The following is an 18,906-nucleotide window of genomic DNA, read 5'->3' as shown; positions in this document are numbered from 1 at the left end:
AAAGGGCGCAGAACTGCAAGGGCCCCTTATGGAGATAGTATACAGAGCGTACGGGGGTAACCGGGGGGGAGTACCCTCACGGTGAACGGGCCATCTGCGCATGCACACTCTGGCGGGAGGGCAGGCTTAATTGATAAGGATCTGACACCAGTTATTGACCTTGCCGTAGGCTCAAACATGGATACGCTGAAAATAATTGCCATTATTATTATTGATGATGTTATGCTTAGATTCAGATAGGAACAACTTGTATTAGAGTTATGTTAAGGATAGCCATCTGACATCTGTACATATCAAATGTAATCAATGTCAATTGTATGATTTTCAGCGTAATTTTGTAAATATTGTTATTATTAATTGTTTAATTGTTTGTTAATAAATACGGCCGGGGGGTTATCTACGACCCCCTTTTCCAACTAAGCTCTTGTTCTTGATATTATGTGGGTCTTGACAAGGGAGGAGGGGGTATAGGTAGTACCAGGCCATATTATGACCTGACCTCGATGCTGCAGTTGTCTAGAGCGAGATATCATTGCTCGTTCTTTCTCATCGAGTCCTTGATGGACTGGAGTAGTTGCGCCTAACAAACACGTGATTGATTGATTAAGGGAGATGGATGATGTAGTTCCGTATTTTTCAATGGTCGTTGTATTGTGCACTAGGGCAGCTGGAAGTGGGGTAAAAGATGTTCCCATATGATGCAGTTTTGTAGTCTGTTGTGGTTTCTGATGGTACGCTTTTTTGGGGATGACAGTCTTAACGGTGTGGTAAGGTGGTAGACAATGGTTCCCGATGTTGCAGTTGAACGTCCCTGACAGTGCAGCTTGTCAGAGCGTCATCGGCGTGGGAGGACCCTAATAGTGAATCTGGATGCCGCAGTGGAGTGCGAGGCCACTGATCCTGATACTGCAGTGTCATGAGATCAATGGCCTGTTGTGATGCAGTTTTGTGACCTCAGACGGTACAGTTTGGACGGGTGACTCTTTTATGGCGTAGTTGAGGGTAGGAAGAAGACCGTGATGCTGCCACTCAGCAGCACTGATGGCTCATGATAATTTGCATTGTTGCAGATCGATAAACTGTGTATCCCATTCTGGAGACAGCTGGCAGAGATGCTTTCTTTCAGATATTATCTTTCCTTTGAAGAGAACATTTATACTAATTCTCTTCTTCTCTTTTTTCCATTTCCCTCCATCTTGTAGGCTTACGAGAAGCGCTTTCCTACTTGCCCGCTGATCCCCGTCTTCCTTGGCAGTGAAATCCTCCAGGAGTACCGAAGTGAAGATGAGTCGATCCACATTGTTGAGCGGAGCTGTAAGTTGAATGTGGAAGCCCCTCGCCTGATAAAGATGGTGAGCATTTGGAGATGTAGTTTGAAGGCTTGCTACACACAAATATCAGATACAATAAATTTCTTTACTGTGCATGCCTTTATATATGTGTAACAAAGCCCGCCGCATCTAAATTAACAATTCATGGGCTTATTGGACTAATAGGAATTAGAGGAGAAATGTCTGCTGACACGCTGCGCGATGGTGAAGCAGCTGCAGAGGAGATGTTGCAAAACTCTCCTACAAATCAAATAGAACAGGCCAGTGGTGTAACTGGTGATAATCCCAGCAGTATTAAAGAAACATTTCGAATACTGGAAAAGTTAATGAAGCAAGAGCAGTCTAAGTGGTGGGAGTATATATCCCTCCAGCAATATCTAGAGATGGGCAGGTTCCCAGGGGGTCTGAGGATAATGATAGCCCCCAGCTAAGAAACAGCGAATCCTCAAATGATGGCGGAGCGGGCAGAGTGCAATTTGGAGTTGTCACGCTAACTAGTTCAGATTTTAGTAAAATACGCTGAAAGTGACATACTGGAACGACAAAGCAAAATAGATAACCTCAACGAGGAAATCAAGAAGCTAGGGGACACCCAGCTGCTGCAGAAATTACGCAAGGAGATGATGGGGAGACTACGCAAGGAGGAGGACAAAATTAAGGCAAGGAAATTGTACAAATTCCCATGCGACAAAGCGGATTACACAAACGGCCAGATATTGACGTATTCGCGCACATAAGATTCACTAAGGAATGCATGGTAGCAAACGTACGGAAATGGCACATCAGATAGGACACAATCAAGGCCGTGATGCAATTACATCAGCATCAGACCTCAGTTCAGCGCTAGAAAGAGAATCTGAACTGGAAACAAGTGCCACAAAATCAATTCAAAGCAAAGTTAAACTGTCCTGGGTGGAGGAATTAGATTGTTTACGTCAAAGTGAAGAGAAACCCTACGCCAGAGAAACAGAAAACCAGGAAAGAACGTAGCAATAAAAGAAGACAGGAAAGGAGAAAAGCAAGCCCTCAAGCGGAGGAAACAAGAAGCCAGTGCACGGGCGCTGGAAACGCAAGTAATAGAGAACCAACTATAAAAGCGCTAATCATAGCGCCAACACCATAATCAATCTGGCACAAGTTGATTTAAATGCAGCCGAATTACAACTGCTTGCACTGGGATTGTCTTATTGTCCTGAAAGCAACTTTAATTGCACGCAAACTAGAACTGATGTGTATAAGTTTATATGGAAATTAAAGTTGAAAAAATATCACTTAATTCAAAAAACACCACAGTGCACCCACATCAAGATAGGAAGGATCCCATCCTCAAATACATTGGATCTAACAGTGGGAGACCTTGCTCTGCTCCAAGATCTCCAAGATTTACAAGATGAAAATGCAACCCAAACTGGTGGAGATCAGGAAAGAACACAACAGACACAAACAAGTATCTCAAGTGCACCATTATATGAAATGTTTGCAAAACCTGATACCCCGTTTAAAACTAAATCCAAATGTAATCCAATTATGCCTCAGGACTCTTTGGATGTTGTTAATGAGCAGGTGGTAGCTCAAATCAGAAAGCTGAATGTTATTCTCCATAAAACCAAAAGAATGTGTACAAATCAGGAAAGGCGATATCATCAACTAATCAAGAAACTCCAAAACGAGAAGCAAGTGGTGGTCAGGAACTCAGATAAAGGAGGCAATATCATCCCTTGGCCACTCAAGGATTACATGGAAGAGGCTCTATCCCAACTTAATGAGCTCGAGTGCTACAGGAAAAGCTCAATACAAAAAGTGAGAAGTACCAATGATGAATTTTGTGCCAAACTTTTAGCGTGGAAAAGTGCTGGTCTGCTGAGTTTAGAGGAATACACATTTTTAAAGAAAGAATATCCAACCATGCCAGTTATTTATTGTATTCCTAAAGTACATTAGAACTTGCAGAAACCACCAGGCAGGCCTATCATATAGGCGTGTGATGGCCCTTTTGAAAACATGTTCAGGTATTTAGACCACTTTTTGCAGGACTATGGAAAAAACCTCCAATCATATGTACAGGATACCAGTGACTTTCTACCAAAAATCCAAGATATGGAATGGCGCACTGGATATATCCTGATGGCTCTTGATGTTAAATTGTTGTACACGAGTATCAGGCACAATGATGGCATCAGGGCATTGGAACATTTTCTCAACAATCGACCATTGACATTTGCATAGCTCAGTAAAATGCTGATCAGTATGCTTTTGTCTGTCTAGAAAATAATCTATTGATGTTCAAGATCCAGATTTTCCAACAGGTTTGAGGTGTGTCAAAGGGGGCCAGCTTCTCTCCCAGCTATGCCTGTTTACATAGGGGCTTGTGGGAGGAGCTGGTCGCCAAAAAGCAATATGGCCACATATTCCAAGACAATGTGGTAACCTGGCTCAGATTTATTGACAATTTATTTGTATTCTAGAATGGGTCAGAACAAAGTGCATTGGAGATTGTTTCACAGATTAATGTAAATAACATCAATTTGAATTTTACAGCAACTATTAGCCCTGAGATGGTTACCTTTTTAATTGTCCAAGTTCACATTTTTAATAATAAGACCACAACTACCTTACATCGTATAGAAACCGCAGGGAACTCTGTATTGCATGCCACAAGTTCACATCCTGCACATTTAATACAGAGCATTCCTTACGGCGAAATGTTATGGATAAGGAGGATATTTAGTGATGAGGCAGATCTGGCCATGAAACAACAAGAAAGCAAAGAGATTCTTAGCAAGGGGCTATCAAGTGAAAACTATAGATGCCGCCATTGCCAAATCTATATTGCGGGCCAGGTCTGATCTACTAGTGAGTAATACAAAAGAGGCGAGCTTGGACAAGGACAAACAAACCAACCAGGAAAATGTACCTACCAGACTGATTTTAACATACACAAAACAAGAGAAACAGCTAAGAGGCATTAGAAAACACAATTGGCCTATCATTTTAGATGATCAAGTGATGGCCACCTCCTGCTGAAAACACCATCCATCTCCCACAAAAAGACAGCATCCATGAGTAATGCCCTAGTGTAGAGTAGTCCAGAAGATATACAAGCAAGGACCTGGCTCATGGCAAGGAAGGTTTTTTTAAAGTGTGCGACTTGCCTAGCCTGTAGATATGGTATCAACAAAACCAAACATCAAACACCATTCAGTCACAAAGTGCAGACAATTGACAAACATCTCACTTGTAAAACCGACCATGTCATCTACACACTGGAATGTACATGTGGACTACAGTATGTAGGAAGCACCAAATTGCAAGCGCACAAAAGAATACTTCAACACACCAGGGCTATAGTTAACCAAGATTCTAGCTACCCTGTAGCAAAACATTTTAGGGAAATCCACAATAGTGATCTTAAGCACTTAAAATACTTTTCAATAGATGCTGTCTTCACACGTAAAAGAGGAGGAAATCAAGAGGAAAAACTCAGGAGATTGGAAACACAGTATATTTTAGATTTAGATACAAAAATTCTGGGAGGTTTAAATACGAGTGAAGATCTTCATACCTACCTATGACCATATTTAGATATTGGGATACAGATGAGAGTAGTAACAGGTGATCGTCTGATCGCACATTTATTGACAATACATTGCAGGTTTTTTAACCTGTGCAGTACTGTAATGAATTTTACATGAACTGGTTTTATCTGGAAATATTGCACTTTAGTTATTATAAACCTGAATATGAATTTATTCTATGCACTTTATGAAAAACTGTATATGAGATTCTGAAAAAAAATTGGTATACATTGTTGATTTGTGGAGTGAACGAATCATACTCTGCTTCTGCTATAGATATATTTTTTGGAAATAAGCACTTTTACGCATTATGCACTTTATTAGCAAACCCAGGCTTGGGATGGATTTGCTTGCTCATAGTCACCTTATTTACTATTTGTTATTTGCACCAAATGTCAGTTGAATATGGATAAACAAGACAAGAATGGTATTGCACTTTAATTTGTAGCAATTTTAACAAATTATCTTGTATATTTATATTTTATAAATGTCAAGTATGCTCTTGGGTCTTGTGCAAAATGCACCAAATTCAGTATTTATGCAATTACTATGACCTGCCAAGTGCATTCTGAGTATGTTGACTATAATGCACTTGCCACTTTAAAAGAGCTGATTCTAGAGCACAGCGCTGTCATGTGATCAAGGCCGGCAACCACTGAAACGCGTTATGGCGGACGTTGTGGCGGACAAACTTCAATAAAGAACTCATGCACTCAAACTGTGGTCCGTGATCATTACTATCCATCAAGGAGGTGTATGCAGGAAGTTGATATATATATATATATATATCTCATACAAAGTCCCATACATTGATATATATATATATATATATATATATATATATATATATATATATATATATATATATATATATATATATATATATATATATATATATATTCACTGAAAAAACCATAGGTTTCACACACGTTATAGTTAGGAATTAGCATTTAAAAAACCTTGCAAATTCACTGAAAAAACCATAGGTTTCACACATGTTATAGTTAGCTGGACATTTTACTGATAAAAAACCATTGAAATTCCCCCGTTATAGTTAGTGCAGGCAACTATAACTCACGCGACCGCAATCCTCTGCTGATGCTAATACTGTATTTAGACACTTATTTGCCCATGTCTTCTTCCATTAAATTTTAGCTATACATATATTACAAATATTTTTTTTTCATAAAGACACATATGTCATCAGCAGAGGATTGCGGTCGCGTGAGTTATAGTTGCCTGCACTAACTATAACGGGGGAATTTCAATGGTTTTTTATCAGTAAAATGTCCAGCTAACTATAACATGTGTGAAACCTATGGTTTTTTCAGTGAATTTGCAAGGTTTTTTAAATGCTAATTCCTAACTATAACGTGTGTGAAACCTATGGTTTTTTCAGTGAATTTGTACGTTTTTTTAAATGCTAAGTTACTTTACGCCATACGTGGCGTGCGCGCCCACTTAACGCAGTTCGTTCCGTTCGTTGTGAAAGGTAATCTTTTAACTTTTCTTTGATGTCTGTGTGCCATGCCCAAATGATGCCCTTCGGGCACCATTTGCACACGGGGTGGGGAGAGTATGGTTAATTTTTTTTTAAAAAACATTTTTTACCGTACGCGTACGGTAAGCGTAATCGGCGAAATTTTCACAAAAAATAAAATTAACTTTTTGGCCTTCGGGGGTTCTTTGGGGATACCTTCATCAAGGCTAGGTGGTTAGGAGCTGTCTAAACAGCCCCTTTACATGTTTTTTGCCTTTCTTTTTCCACCCCCCCTCAGAGTGCGAGAGAGAAAATGGCGGCCGCCGCTTCCTGGTTTCGACCGATTCAAATGTTTACTAAGATCTAACAGCCAATCAGAATCGCGCTCGCGCACGGCACCGTACGCGTACGGTAAGCTTACCGTAAGCGCACGGTAAGCGCACCGTAAGCTGCCACAGATATATATATTTATTTAAATGCTATTTTCTCAGGGACTACTGAACAGATTTACACCAGACCTACAAAAGGCACTTCCTTGACCTGAGGACTACCTCTCTGCCAAATTTCAAGTAAGTCTGTTCAGCCGTTCGGGCTGTAGCTGTGTCTAAAGGTCCTATGGAAAAATGCATGGGAAAAATGCGTTTTGGGACCCCCCTTTTTTCTCAGCCCCCGCTTTACGAATCCCCCCGAGACTTTCAGGGTAGGAGCAGAGCGTAGCGCCCCACCTATTTTGAAAATTTCGCGAGGATTCGTCGACCGGCGCCAAAGTTATTCCAAATAGAATGTTGCGGTTTTCCTATGGAAACAGGGTCCTAACTATAACTACCTACTGGCGACCGCCAGTAGGTAATATATATATATATATATATATATATATCCTACAAAGTCCCATACGTGTAACCAGGGGCGGCTCCCCCGCCATGACAGAGGAGCGTTGCCCCACTGCTTTTAAGCAGTGAAAAATATAAAATGACAAAAACTTAGAGTTATTGTCATTTTATGTTTTGTGTCCTGCGGCTTTGCGGCAGGTGGGCGGGGCTGCTCTGCTCACCGAGCAGGGCAGGGAAGGAGTGGTTTGCCCACTCGTAAAGTGAGCATTGACTGTTTGGTCGGCCCTCTCGGGTCTCCCAAACAAGTCAAGCGCACTACCCTGTTCTCCATGCAGGTTGCATTACAGCCTGAATGGAAAAGATGCCCACCCGTGTCATGGCACCCAGACCAATCACAACGCTGAATTGCAGCATTTTGATTGGTTTGGGATGGAAGCATGGCAGGAGAGCAAAGAAGACGCAGGACCCAGCCTCGAGGTAAGTTTTTTTATTTTTTATTTCCGATTTCCCACCCAACCCCTGCCCAATACTCAGCACCCTGACCCCGGCATGAAACCCGCCCCCCCACCTCCTGCGCCTGCCCCTCCACCTGTGAGCCAATGCCGGCCGCAACTGCATGTAACAGTCCACACCGGGAAGAAGTCTTGCACTCCAGATGGTTAAAGTCGCAAAAGAGTTTATTAAGCTCGACGCGGTTCGATAAGAGCGGTCTCTGTCAAGAGAATTAACATTGATTGAAGTAAGTGTGGTCTTTAAACCCCACGTCATCAAGAGAATACAAAGCATACTACATACATTCATTGTAGTGTTCAATAAATACATGGTATGTTACATGCAGAATGCAATACTTTCATTGTACTCTAATTGTTTAGGAAATTAACATGGTAAAATGAAAAAATATATTTTAAAAAATTGAGCCTGCCAAGGGCATGACGAAAGTGGACATACGCACAACATCAGGGAAGACATAGCGTGAGTGTTCGCAGACTAATATGAAAAAATATACACGTCTCAACCCGAAAGGACGGCAGTGGATTGTAGCGAATTATTGGCCGAGATGCAACTACATAAATTGTCCACTGACGATAAAGAACAAATAGACAAGGTCACTACCATGGAGGAAATAATTGGGCCGATACAAGATCTCCAGGCAGGGAAGGCACCGGGGCCAAATGGGCTGTCGGTGGAGCTTTTCAAATGCACAATGAGTGTGGTGGACCAGTACCTCCGGGGGATGTTTAATGAAGCAAGAACACAGGGGCGACTGCCGATGGACCAGCGGATGGCAACAATCAATGTGGTTCCGAAACCGGGCAAGCCTGCTGACCACTGTGGCTCAAACCGACCAATATCTCTGCTGAATATTGAAGTTAAAATACTTGTTAAAGTATTGGTAAATCGACTACTGGAACCAATCACAACCCTGATCCACCCAGACCAGTCTGGTTTTATCCCCCATAGGAGCACTAGGCTCAATCTTAGATGTTTGTATGGGGTGATGCACCTAGTGAAAACTAATCCGGAGGAGGAAGTGGCATTGCTATCCCTTGATGCCCGTATGGCATTCAGTAGCATAGAATGGCACTATCTATTTGAAGTTCTGAAGCGATTTGGGTGTAGCCCCTAATTCCAATCCTGGATTAAATTACTTTACACAGCCCCCTTGACCAGGGTGCGAGTGAATGGTTCGGTGTCTCGCTCCTTTGCCCTCCATAAGGGTACTAGACAGGGATGCCCTTTATCTCCGATGTTATTTGCACTAGCATTGGAACTGTTGGCAGCCTGGGTGAGAGAGAACCCTGTGATATCCGGTATTTAGGTGGGGGACCAATTTAAAGAGAATATCTCATTATATGCCGACGATGTTCTCTTGTAAGCGACATGGCCAAGATTCATGGTGAGCCGGCTCTTACAGATTTGGTGGTTACTCTGGATACCAGATTAATTGGTACAAGTCCTTGTTGTGTATGTTGACAGATGGTCCCCCACCACTACTAGGGGCAGGGGCCCAACTGCAGGTCAAGGACAGCTTTAAATATTTGGGCATCCAAATTACCAAAACAGATGCCGACTTTCTCACAAAGAACTTACAACCGCAACTAGACAGGTTAAAAAGTGATGTAGCCCACTGGAGGGCCCTGCCGATCTCTCTTGTGGGACGAGTGGTTCTTTTTAAAATGATGTTCCTTCCCAGAATGCTATATATCCTGCAGAACACGCCGTGACCAGTCCCAGATAAATTCTTTAAGAAAGTGGAGAGTGAATTACAGACGCTATTATGGGACAGTGGGGGTGCAAGGATCACCTTAGCTAAGCTACAGAGAGGCGTATATGACGGTGGCTCGGGGTCTGGACTACAAGTAGCCCAAAGCACAGCCTCAGGGATCACCAAGAAGCATATGCTGCTGCAAATGTGCATGGTGTCCAGGGGTTCGGGTTGCACGGTCCCCAATAGGGTTTTGGATCTCAGGGTTGCTGAGAGCATGGATCGGCCTCGGGGAAGCTTGGAAACCCACCTCCTGAGTTGCAAAGTCTTCAGAGACCTTCAGGAGCTGCTTAGTTGCAAACCAGACAGATGCATCTTTGGTGCCTGCCTTGCAGGGCAGTAACTCCTTTACTCCAAGGGAGATTCTTCGGTCATTCAACGTCATGTAGATAGTAGAAGTTCTGGGATTCTGTAGCAGAGTTTCGTCCAGGTAAATCTAAAGTCCTGTAGTCAGGGTTACTACTTTATACCCATACCCAAGGAAGGGGTGGGACAAACTCTGGGGACCCACCTATGGGAGGGTCAGGACAGAGGGGTGGCTACACCAATATCCTGTGTCCAGTTTGGTGCCGGAGCAGGGGCTGGTAGACCCTGCAACTGGTTTGAGCTGGACTATGCACAGGGACACCAAATGTGTCCCCAGTGCACCCACCCAGCCCCAATACACTAAAGCCTGTCTGGGAGGTGGTCACACCTCCCTGTGACAGGAAACCTATTGTCCAGGCCTCCCCTGCCGGAGTTTCGTCCAGCAGCAGTAGGGCAGACTCGTGTCTGTGGCTGGCAGCATCCATTTTGTGATGGCAGGGTCTGTGAAGCTAGTACCGGTGAAGTCCTGTTTCTTCCTCTAGTAGGGTGGAATCAAACCTCCCACACCAGTTACTGGTGTGTAGGTATGATTCCAAGGTGTTTGACACCAAACACGACATGTCGTGTTTGACACCAAACACAACATGTTTCCGTGCAGCCATTCCAAAGTTAGCATTTACCGCGAGGTTATAATGCACTTAAGAGTATATGGTTTGGCTGCATCACAAACAACCCCCGAATAAAGGTTCTGAAGGCTGCAGAGGGGCTCTTCTCATGCATGGGCACCCTCTCACATAAAACCCAGCACCCTGCCTTCAGGATTGATAAGACCTGCTATAGGGGTGACTGATAGGTTTACATGTGCAGTGACATGGATAGATATATGGTACTTATATGTAAGTAAGGGGTGCATACACCACCTTACATAGGCTGCTGTAGCAGACCTGTTGTGTCATTTTGAAGGGTCTCCCAGGGGTGGCATAATACATGCTGCAGCCCCTGAGAGGCCTTGGGGTACCTATGCCCTGGGTATATAGGATACCATATACTAGGGACTTATAAGGGTACCCCAGAATCCAATCTGTGGTGCACTCAAAGTACATGCAATCAGTGTTAGAGCGAAAGCAGATAGACTGGGGTCCTGATTAGCAGTATCCCAGTCAAACGAAGTCGAAAACCAGCAAAACACCAGGCGAAAAGTGGGGGTAATCATGCAGTCAGATTCCACCTTCCTTCAAATACTTTATCGTTTTTTTTAAAGCACTGATTTATACAGCCAGTACTCAGATGACAGAGTCAACAAGTTTAACTACACAGGTTCGCTGTGGCTGAGTATCAGCACCACTTATATTTTCTGCATGTCAATGAAATGCATGTAGTCTTTCAACAGGCCACTTTCTGCGTCCCATAGACCAACAATTTATTGATTCTTTCATCTCTATTCCGGTGTTGTGGTACTGGTGGATATAACGAAGAATGTATTGCAGAAATTATAGAAACATTTGAAATGTTGTCAGAATAATCATCAAGCGAGGTTTAAGTTGAGGGAGTCAATGAGTATGATTATTTCATTGCACTCCCACAATTAGGAAAGTGTAACTAACTTAATGGAAGGAAAGACCTCTACATGGCATGCAAATATTGCACCAACCTATCCTATCAGTTATTCTGGCTTTCTGTCCGTCCACCCACTGGTGAACTGAACAATAATATGTGCCCTCTGCAAGTGATCCACCCTTTACTTTTTATATTTAGATCGGCTCTGACCCACATTGTACCAATTCTGAGTGAGAGTGTCTACTGGCACATGAACCCAAGTTATATGGTGAATGGTCCGAGTAGCAGTTGATTAATATTGAATGAAGACATGACTTTTACGCTGTATCCCTGTGGGGATTTTGGCATTTGACTGTCCAGTTCCCCAAACTGTGGTCTCTTGTGTTTGCCACATATGGAAGCTCAGTATGTTTGGTTTACTGATAGTGATGAATGGTGGAGTGCATTTAAGCCTGGGTGCATGCTGCACAAGTTGGTGGTCCACGAGCAGTAGGCTGATTTAGTTCATGGCGAACATGATAGTCTGCAAATACTGCTTTCTAAGCCAACCTCCCTAAACCAGTTATCATTGGTGGATGAGGAGAAAGCTGCCAATGGTGTCCCTTTGTCCCATTATGTTTCCTCCTTATCCCACTCACCTCCTGGTTCCTATGTTGCTATTAGTCTCTGAGGTAATGAGCAAAGATAGAGAGGGCTGCCTGCCCTGGAATCAACAAAAATATTTTGACCAGTCCATACTGATCTAACCTGTGATCCTTGGCTTCTGACTATAGGAAAGTTAGACAAAAAAAAAAAGAAGCATTTCTCTAGTATTGTACTAATTGTATTGCAAGTTTGGTATAGTGCTTCCTGCTCTTGAAATGGCATCAAAAAATTCCGGGTTGTCACCTAAAAATGTAGTTTGTTGTGCATTTTTGATGTTGTGTGACCTATGTGGGAAACATTGGGCATCCTGCAGGAGAGTCAGAAATGTGCTACAATTAGTTCATTGCAAACTTAAGCATTAAGTGAATATTAGGAGAGAGAGAGTTGCATTTCCAGACACATTTCATGTTCTTGATGATTATGCTTGGTTTGTAGGTGTGAGTTTGTTGTCTGTTTTATATTAAAGTATTAGTTATTATGTATCCAGTAAAGTGACAACAATCTTGAAGGAGCATTAACACCTGGAGTGTGGCAGAAAAGTGTAAAAGAGATTGAGTCAAACTTGTAGATATGTGCCATCATTCTCTAATCTGACATATGCATGATCATCTGTGTGAGAACAGAAAGAATAATCCTCTTCAATGTATTTATAAAACAGGAAGCCTTCCATATTAGAAAGTTGTACTATGTAACTAAAAATACCCTTGCTATGACTTGTGTGGAGTATAGACATACACGCAATGCAATGCGTAGCAAAGTAGCCTCGTCCTAAACCATTTACATTGTTTTCAAATCACACAATGACTAACTCAGCTTCCCACTTAGTTGCCAGTTACCTTTCCCCTATTATGGCAGTCAATATTAGGTGACAGAACATTGAAGCTACATTCTGAATAAAGGTTGATACTATAGTGACTCATGTCCAAATATTAGCCAATTTGTACAGCATATTCAACTTGACTTCTTGAGGGAGGACTTTGTAAGTATCAAAATAGTTGATAGGGCATTCATAGATAAAGCTGTATAATAACTAGTTCTCAAACAGATAAACTTCGAAAGTAGAAACCAACACTTCAAAATATTTATCTTTCAATGTGATAACTAATAATCGTAACCACAAAATACTCAGCTTATAGGAACATTAAGAAACATTGATATCCACATGCAAGTCCTATTCAATTTTGATAGATATTGTACTTCAATCTTATTTCGGAGAGAAAACTCTCAGAGCACAAGAGCTCAGAACTTACCAATCAACCAACAGAAACGATAACATATTGTCCTGCCCTGTGTTTATCTTAGTAAATCAAAAGTACTTTAATCTCACAGAAAAATGGAATAATGCGCGATTCAAATATGAATACAGTCACTGGGTTGTAATTTCATCTACAAATCTCAATGAAGCACTACATCCAATAAGATCCCGTCTCCCACCTCAAGAAGTTCTCCAAGTGTCTACGGTCACTCAAATGAGGCTTGGGCAGAATAATTGATTACTTAACTATTGCACATATCAGTTCAACAGTGCCACTACAAGTTAAGATGATCAAAGTCTACTGTTGTAAACTGCAGATTTGCCTGTGTGTTCAGTCTCTTGGTCTTCTCACTAGACCCCGTTTTATCAGCTTGGTGAAGATGAGGCACTTGTGGTATTGATGGATGCATTCTACCACCCTGTATTTCCAGCAGAGTCTTTGATGAGGCGGGACCATGAAGGCAGTTTCACTTTGCACAAGGGCTGGGGATTAGTGAAGCAGGCCAGTATAGAGGATGATCATCTTTGGAAGGTACAGTCTTCAAGATTAGAAACAGATGGAAGCTTCTTTTCAGCAGTTGCAGCTCCCAGCACGGAGCTCCAGGGCGTGTTCATCTTCAGTAGTTGGAGCTTCCCAGTACGAATCAGGGTTTTTACATCTGTTGCAACCATGGCTCCTCTTCAGTGGCAGCCCGATCGTCAGGCAGTGGTGCACCAGTCTCTTAGCACATGGCATGGATGCCGGACAAAGCAATGTTGCTCTTTAGTTGAAACTCTTAATTCAGTTCACTCTGAAAATTGCTCAAGAAACCATTATACTCTTCACAACATAGTTAGACACCAGTCTTTGTTCCCTTCTGGGTCTTTCTCACGCTGAGAACATGCTGGTCTTCTCCTCCTGGATAGTCTACCCTTCAGGTGATGTCCCCTCACCTCTCAGAGACTGGCTGTTATGCGGATACCAGCCCTGGTAACACAGCAGCTTTTCAAGAGACTCCAGAGAGCACTCATTTTCCTTGATCATTAAGAACTTGGAACATGAATAAAGTGGGGGTGGTATGTGTCCCTCTGACAAGTGACAAAGAAGGTCCTGCCTGACAAGAGTCTTACGTGGTAAAGACAATATTGGGACCAGATATAGTACATAGACAGCAGTGTTACAGCATAAAAGTACATAGATAAAATCACACATTTGATATAAACATACATTGATAAATCCATAATATATATATAAAATATTAAATAAGACAAGTATTTAAAATATATTTAGAATAAGATGTACAGATAATATGATAGGTGGGTACTGCAAACAATAATATGAGCATGTCAAAATTCCCCCTTCCAGGACCTTTTGGTACATCACCTTAAGCGATTACAGTGTGATTTCACAATTTTAACAGCATTAGTTATAAATAGTGCAACATTATAACACACATGCAGGCTACCTAGTGAGACCAAAAAGTTCAGAGCTTTTCTGTGCGTTCGGATGTTCTGGGCAATAAGCATAGGTTTCAGGAAGCGGGCCCTCCGATTCTGGTACATTTTACAAAATAGTAAAAAATGCAGAGTACTTTGTTTATTGTGGCCATCACAAGGGCACAAACTTGCATCAGGGGGGCTCATCCTCATTTGTGGAAAAGCAAATTGATGGTGCACAATGCTGCATCTCAGCCTTGTCAACACAAAGCGGTGTTGGGTAATATTTACATATGTCAAATAGTGGTTTGCCCCCACTTCCTTGTCCAGGGTCTTATAAAAAAATCACAAGTGTTTTTTCTCCTCGTCCAGATTGCGTTTAATGAGCCTAGATTGGAGAAACGTTTGCTTGAGCTTATTCCTGTTGAGTAACATGAACTGGTTGGTATCAGACCAAACGGACAAGTTGCACAATTTGCCCAAAAGAGTGTTAGTGTAAGATAACCACGGTGTTTTTAGGGCTTTATCCATTGTTAAGCAATCAAGGATAATCTTCCTGGTAAAACTTACCGCATCCTTAGCCCACAATGATATCCATAATAACAGGGGTTTGACCAGAAGGGTGTCATCTAGAAATTGCATGATTACCTCATTGTGTGCTATGATGTTTGCTGCACAAGGTGGCAGAAATACTAACCTTTTAAAAAATGTATTTTCCTCAATTTGCAGGGGATGGATATTCGCATAACCCCACAAACCGGCTCCATAGGTTGCCGTTGGCACACGCTTTGCTTTATATATGGTCACCATATATCAAGGGGAGAGGAGTTGGCCTAACTGCTAGGGCGGGCGACCTCGAATGTGAGGATCTGGTTTCGAGTCTCGGCAATGACGCTGAACATCCTATGATTCTGGGCGAATCACTTAATCTCCCCCTGCCTAACAAAAATGAATGTGTCCTCATGTAATGCAACTGGTGCTATGTAAAGCTCCCTGATACCCAATTCGGGTCAAGTTCGCGCTATCTAAAACTCTGTAAAATAAAAAAAATAAAAACATTTCCTTGATAGGATGACTACCCAGTTTTGACACAAACTTAAAAATTCCTTGGGGGACCTTGCCCATTTGGGCCCTGATATTCAGTACATGCTGGGTCCATGAGCCATTGGCCGCAAACAATATCCCCAGATAACAGAAGGTTTTTACAGTAACGATTGGGGTACTATCAATAAAAATATGTTTGACATGGTTTTCTTATATGACCACACACCATAGTAAATGTTTTGGTTTTGTTGACAACCATGTTCCTTGAGGTCTTGAATTCCCCAAATGCATTCATCAGTTTCTGCAGTCCCACTGGTGTCCTGGCTAGGAGTACAGCATCATCTGCGTAAAGCAGGACTGGTATTAGAAGTCCTCCTGCCTTGGGGACATCAGTGTGCAACGACTTAAAATGGCTGTCCACCCCATTAATAAAGAGTGAAAAAAGTAATGGGGCCAAAATACATCCCTGACGGATGCCTCGCCCGACTTCAGATTGTGGTGTACATTCTCCTTTGAGGCCAAAGCTTACCTGGCAAACTAGCTTTTCATAAAGGCATGAGAGAAACCCATCGATCAGTCTTGGTGCATCTAGGGAAATCAACAGTACCCACAATAAATTGTGGTCGACCAAATCAAAGGCGCTGCTCAAATAAGCAAAACATAAACATAGGTTACCCATCTTAGCCCTTGTGTATTTACCAATTAAAAGTTCCAGGTTGGTGCATTGTTCAATCGTATCCATTTCCTTCCTGAAGCCAAACTGAGCTGGGGAAAGAATCGAATTTTCTTGCACCCATTCCTCCATCCTTACCAATATTACTCTACTCATAACGTTTAGTGAGGAGTCTAGGAGTGAGATCGGGTCATAGTTTTTGGGTTCTGCTTTATCCCCCTTCTTATATATAGGTATGATGGTCGATGTCACCCATGAAGGCGGGATATTATCTGTCGAAGCTGCATTAAAAACCCTGGTCAGGATCGGCCCCCAGCGATCAGGTGCAGATTTAAATACGTTAACTGGCACCCCATCTGGACCAGGGACCCATCCCTCTGCATTCGTTTTTATGGCCAGCTTGACTTCGGTAAGGAAAATTTCAAATGTTCCTATTTCTCCTCCTCCCATCATCCATAGAGGACTAACTACATCCTCACAATGCTCCTTAAACATTTCTGAGAAATATGCCACATAGCTATAACAGGGTATGAGATGCATAAACACTGGAATATCATTGTTTTATTTTTTTAATGGGGCATTCCCCGTGTCCCAAAATAGCCTGGTGTTCTAATTTTTTGCTGCAAGTGTAAGATGATCCCACGCTTCATTCTGGAGTGATTTTATCCTGTTGGCCCTGGCCTGTTTATATTTGCTACGCAAGGACTTAATTATCACTGTGTCCCGCGGTGACCCATTCAAGGCATATTTCAACCCCTGGAGTATTTTAATGCATGCAGAATCGAACCATCCTATATTCTTCTTCCCAGCTCTATTCGGGTGGCGGATAAGTAATAGGGTGCATTTGTGTGAAAGGAACCTCCGAGTGCCGGGCCGGGCACTGCTCTGCCCGAAGTTTGCTGATTGCCGCGGGTGAACTGCTGTGCGGGCCCCGCTCTGTCAAGCACTTTCCTCCCCTTGACGCTTCTTGGGCTGGGCTCCGCCGAGCCGGACTACATCCCCCACAAGCCTCGGGGGCGACGAGGACGCCGCCAACGTCACGACGACATGCCAGGAGGTGCATAAGATCTGCCTGGGGCCGAGTCCTTTTGTGGGTGCATTTGTGTGAAAGGAACCTCCGAGTGCCGGGCCGGGCGCTGCTCTGCACGAAGTTTGCTGATTGCCGCGGGTGCATTCATCAGTTTCTGCAGTCCCACTGGTGTCCTGGCTAGGAGTACAGCATCATCTGCGTAAAGCAGGACTGGTATTAGAAGTCCTCCTGCCTTGGGGACATCAGTGTGCAACGACTTAAAATGGCTGTCCACCCCATTAATAAAGAGTGAAAAAAGTAATGGGGCCAAAATACATCCCTGACGGATGCCTCGCCCGACTTCAAATTGTGGTGTACATTCTCCTTTGAGGCCAAAGCTTACCTGGCAAACTAGCTTTTCATAAAGGCATGAGAGAAACCCATCGATCAGTCTTGGTGCATCTAGGGAAATCAACAGTACCCACAATAAATTGTGGTCGACCAAATCAAAGGCGCTGCTCAAATAAGCAAAACATAAACATAGGTTACCCGTCTTAGCCCTTGTGTATTTACCAATTAAAAGTTCCAGGTTGGTGCATTGTTCAATCGTATTCATTTCCTTCCTGAAGCCAAACTGAGCTGGGGAAAGAATCGAATTTTCTTGCACCCATTCCTCCATCCTTACCAATATTACTCTACTCATAACGTTTAGTGAGGAGTCTAGGAGTGAGATTGGGTCATAGTTTTTGGGTTCTGCTTTATCACCCTTCTTATATATAGGTATGATGGTCGATGTCACCCATGAAGGCGGGATATTATCTGTCGAAGCTGCATTAAAAACCCTGGTCAGGATCGGCCCCCAGCGATCAGGTGCAGATTTAAATACGTTAACTGGCACCCCATCTGGACCAGGGACCCATCCCTCTGCATTCGTTTTTATGGCCAGCTTGACTTCGGTAAGGAAAATTTCAAATGTTCCTATTTCTCCTCCTCCTCCCATCATCCATAGAGGACTAACTACAGCCTCACTATGCTCCTTAAACATTTCTGAGAAATATGCCACATAGCTATCACAGGGTATGAGATGCATAAACACTGGAATATCATTGTTTTATTTTTTTAATGGGGCATTCCCCGTGTCCCAAAATAGCCTGGTGTTCTAATTTTTTGCTGCAAGTGTAAGATGATCCCACGCTTCATTCTGGAGTGATTTTATCCTGTTGGCCCTGGCCTGTTTATATTTGCTACGCAAGGACTTAATTATCACTGTGTCCCGCGGTGACCCATTCAAGGCATATTTCAACCCCTGGAGTATTTTAATGCATGCAGAATCGAACCATCCTATATTCTTCTTCCCAGCTCTATTCGGGTGGCGGATAAGTAATAGGGTGCATTTGTGTGAAAGGAACCTCCGAGTGCCGGGCCGGGCGCTGCTCTGCCCGAAGTTTGCTGATTGCCGCGGGTGAACTGCTGTGCGGGCCCCGCTCTGTCAAGCACTTTCCTCCCCTTGACGCTTCTT

The 18,906-nt window shown here is 42.9% G+C and overlaps 1 protein-coding gene across 3 annotated transcripts in view; it reads left to right on the top strand.

Annotated features, from left to right (window-relative positions):
- LOC146789843 (SEC14-like protein 5) overlaps window positions 1-18,906 on the top strand; it is a 1,062,444-nt gene that overhangs the window by 226,619 nt on the left and 816,919 nt on the right. For all 3 annotated transcript variants that reach the window (XM_085632205.1, XM_085632206.1, XM_085632207.1), the window contains one exon: window positions 1,203-1,352. In XM_085632205.1, the coding sequence (XP_085488331.1) occupies window positions 1,203-1,352 (150 nt within the window). The remainder of the gene's footprint in view (window positions 1-1,202; window positions 1,353-18,906) is intronic.

Source organism: Triturus cristatus, chromosome 10 (genome assembly GCF_964204655.1).
Source record: "Triturus cristatus chromosome 10, aTriCri1.1, whole genome shotgun sequence".
NCBI lineage: Eukaryota > Metazoa > Chordata > Amphibia > Caudata > Salamandridae > Triturus > Triturus cristatus.
This window is presented reverse-complemented; position numbering and strand designations above follow the sequence as displayed.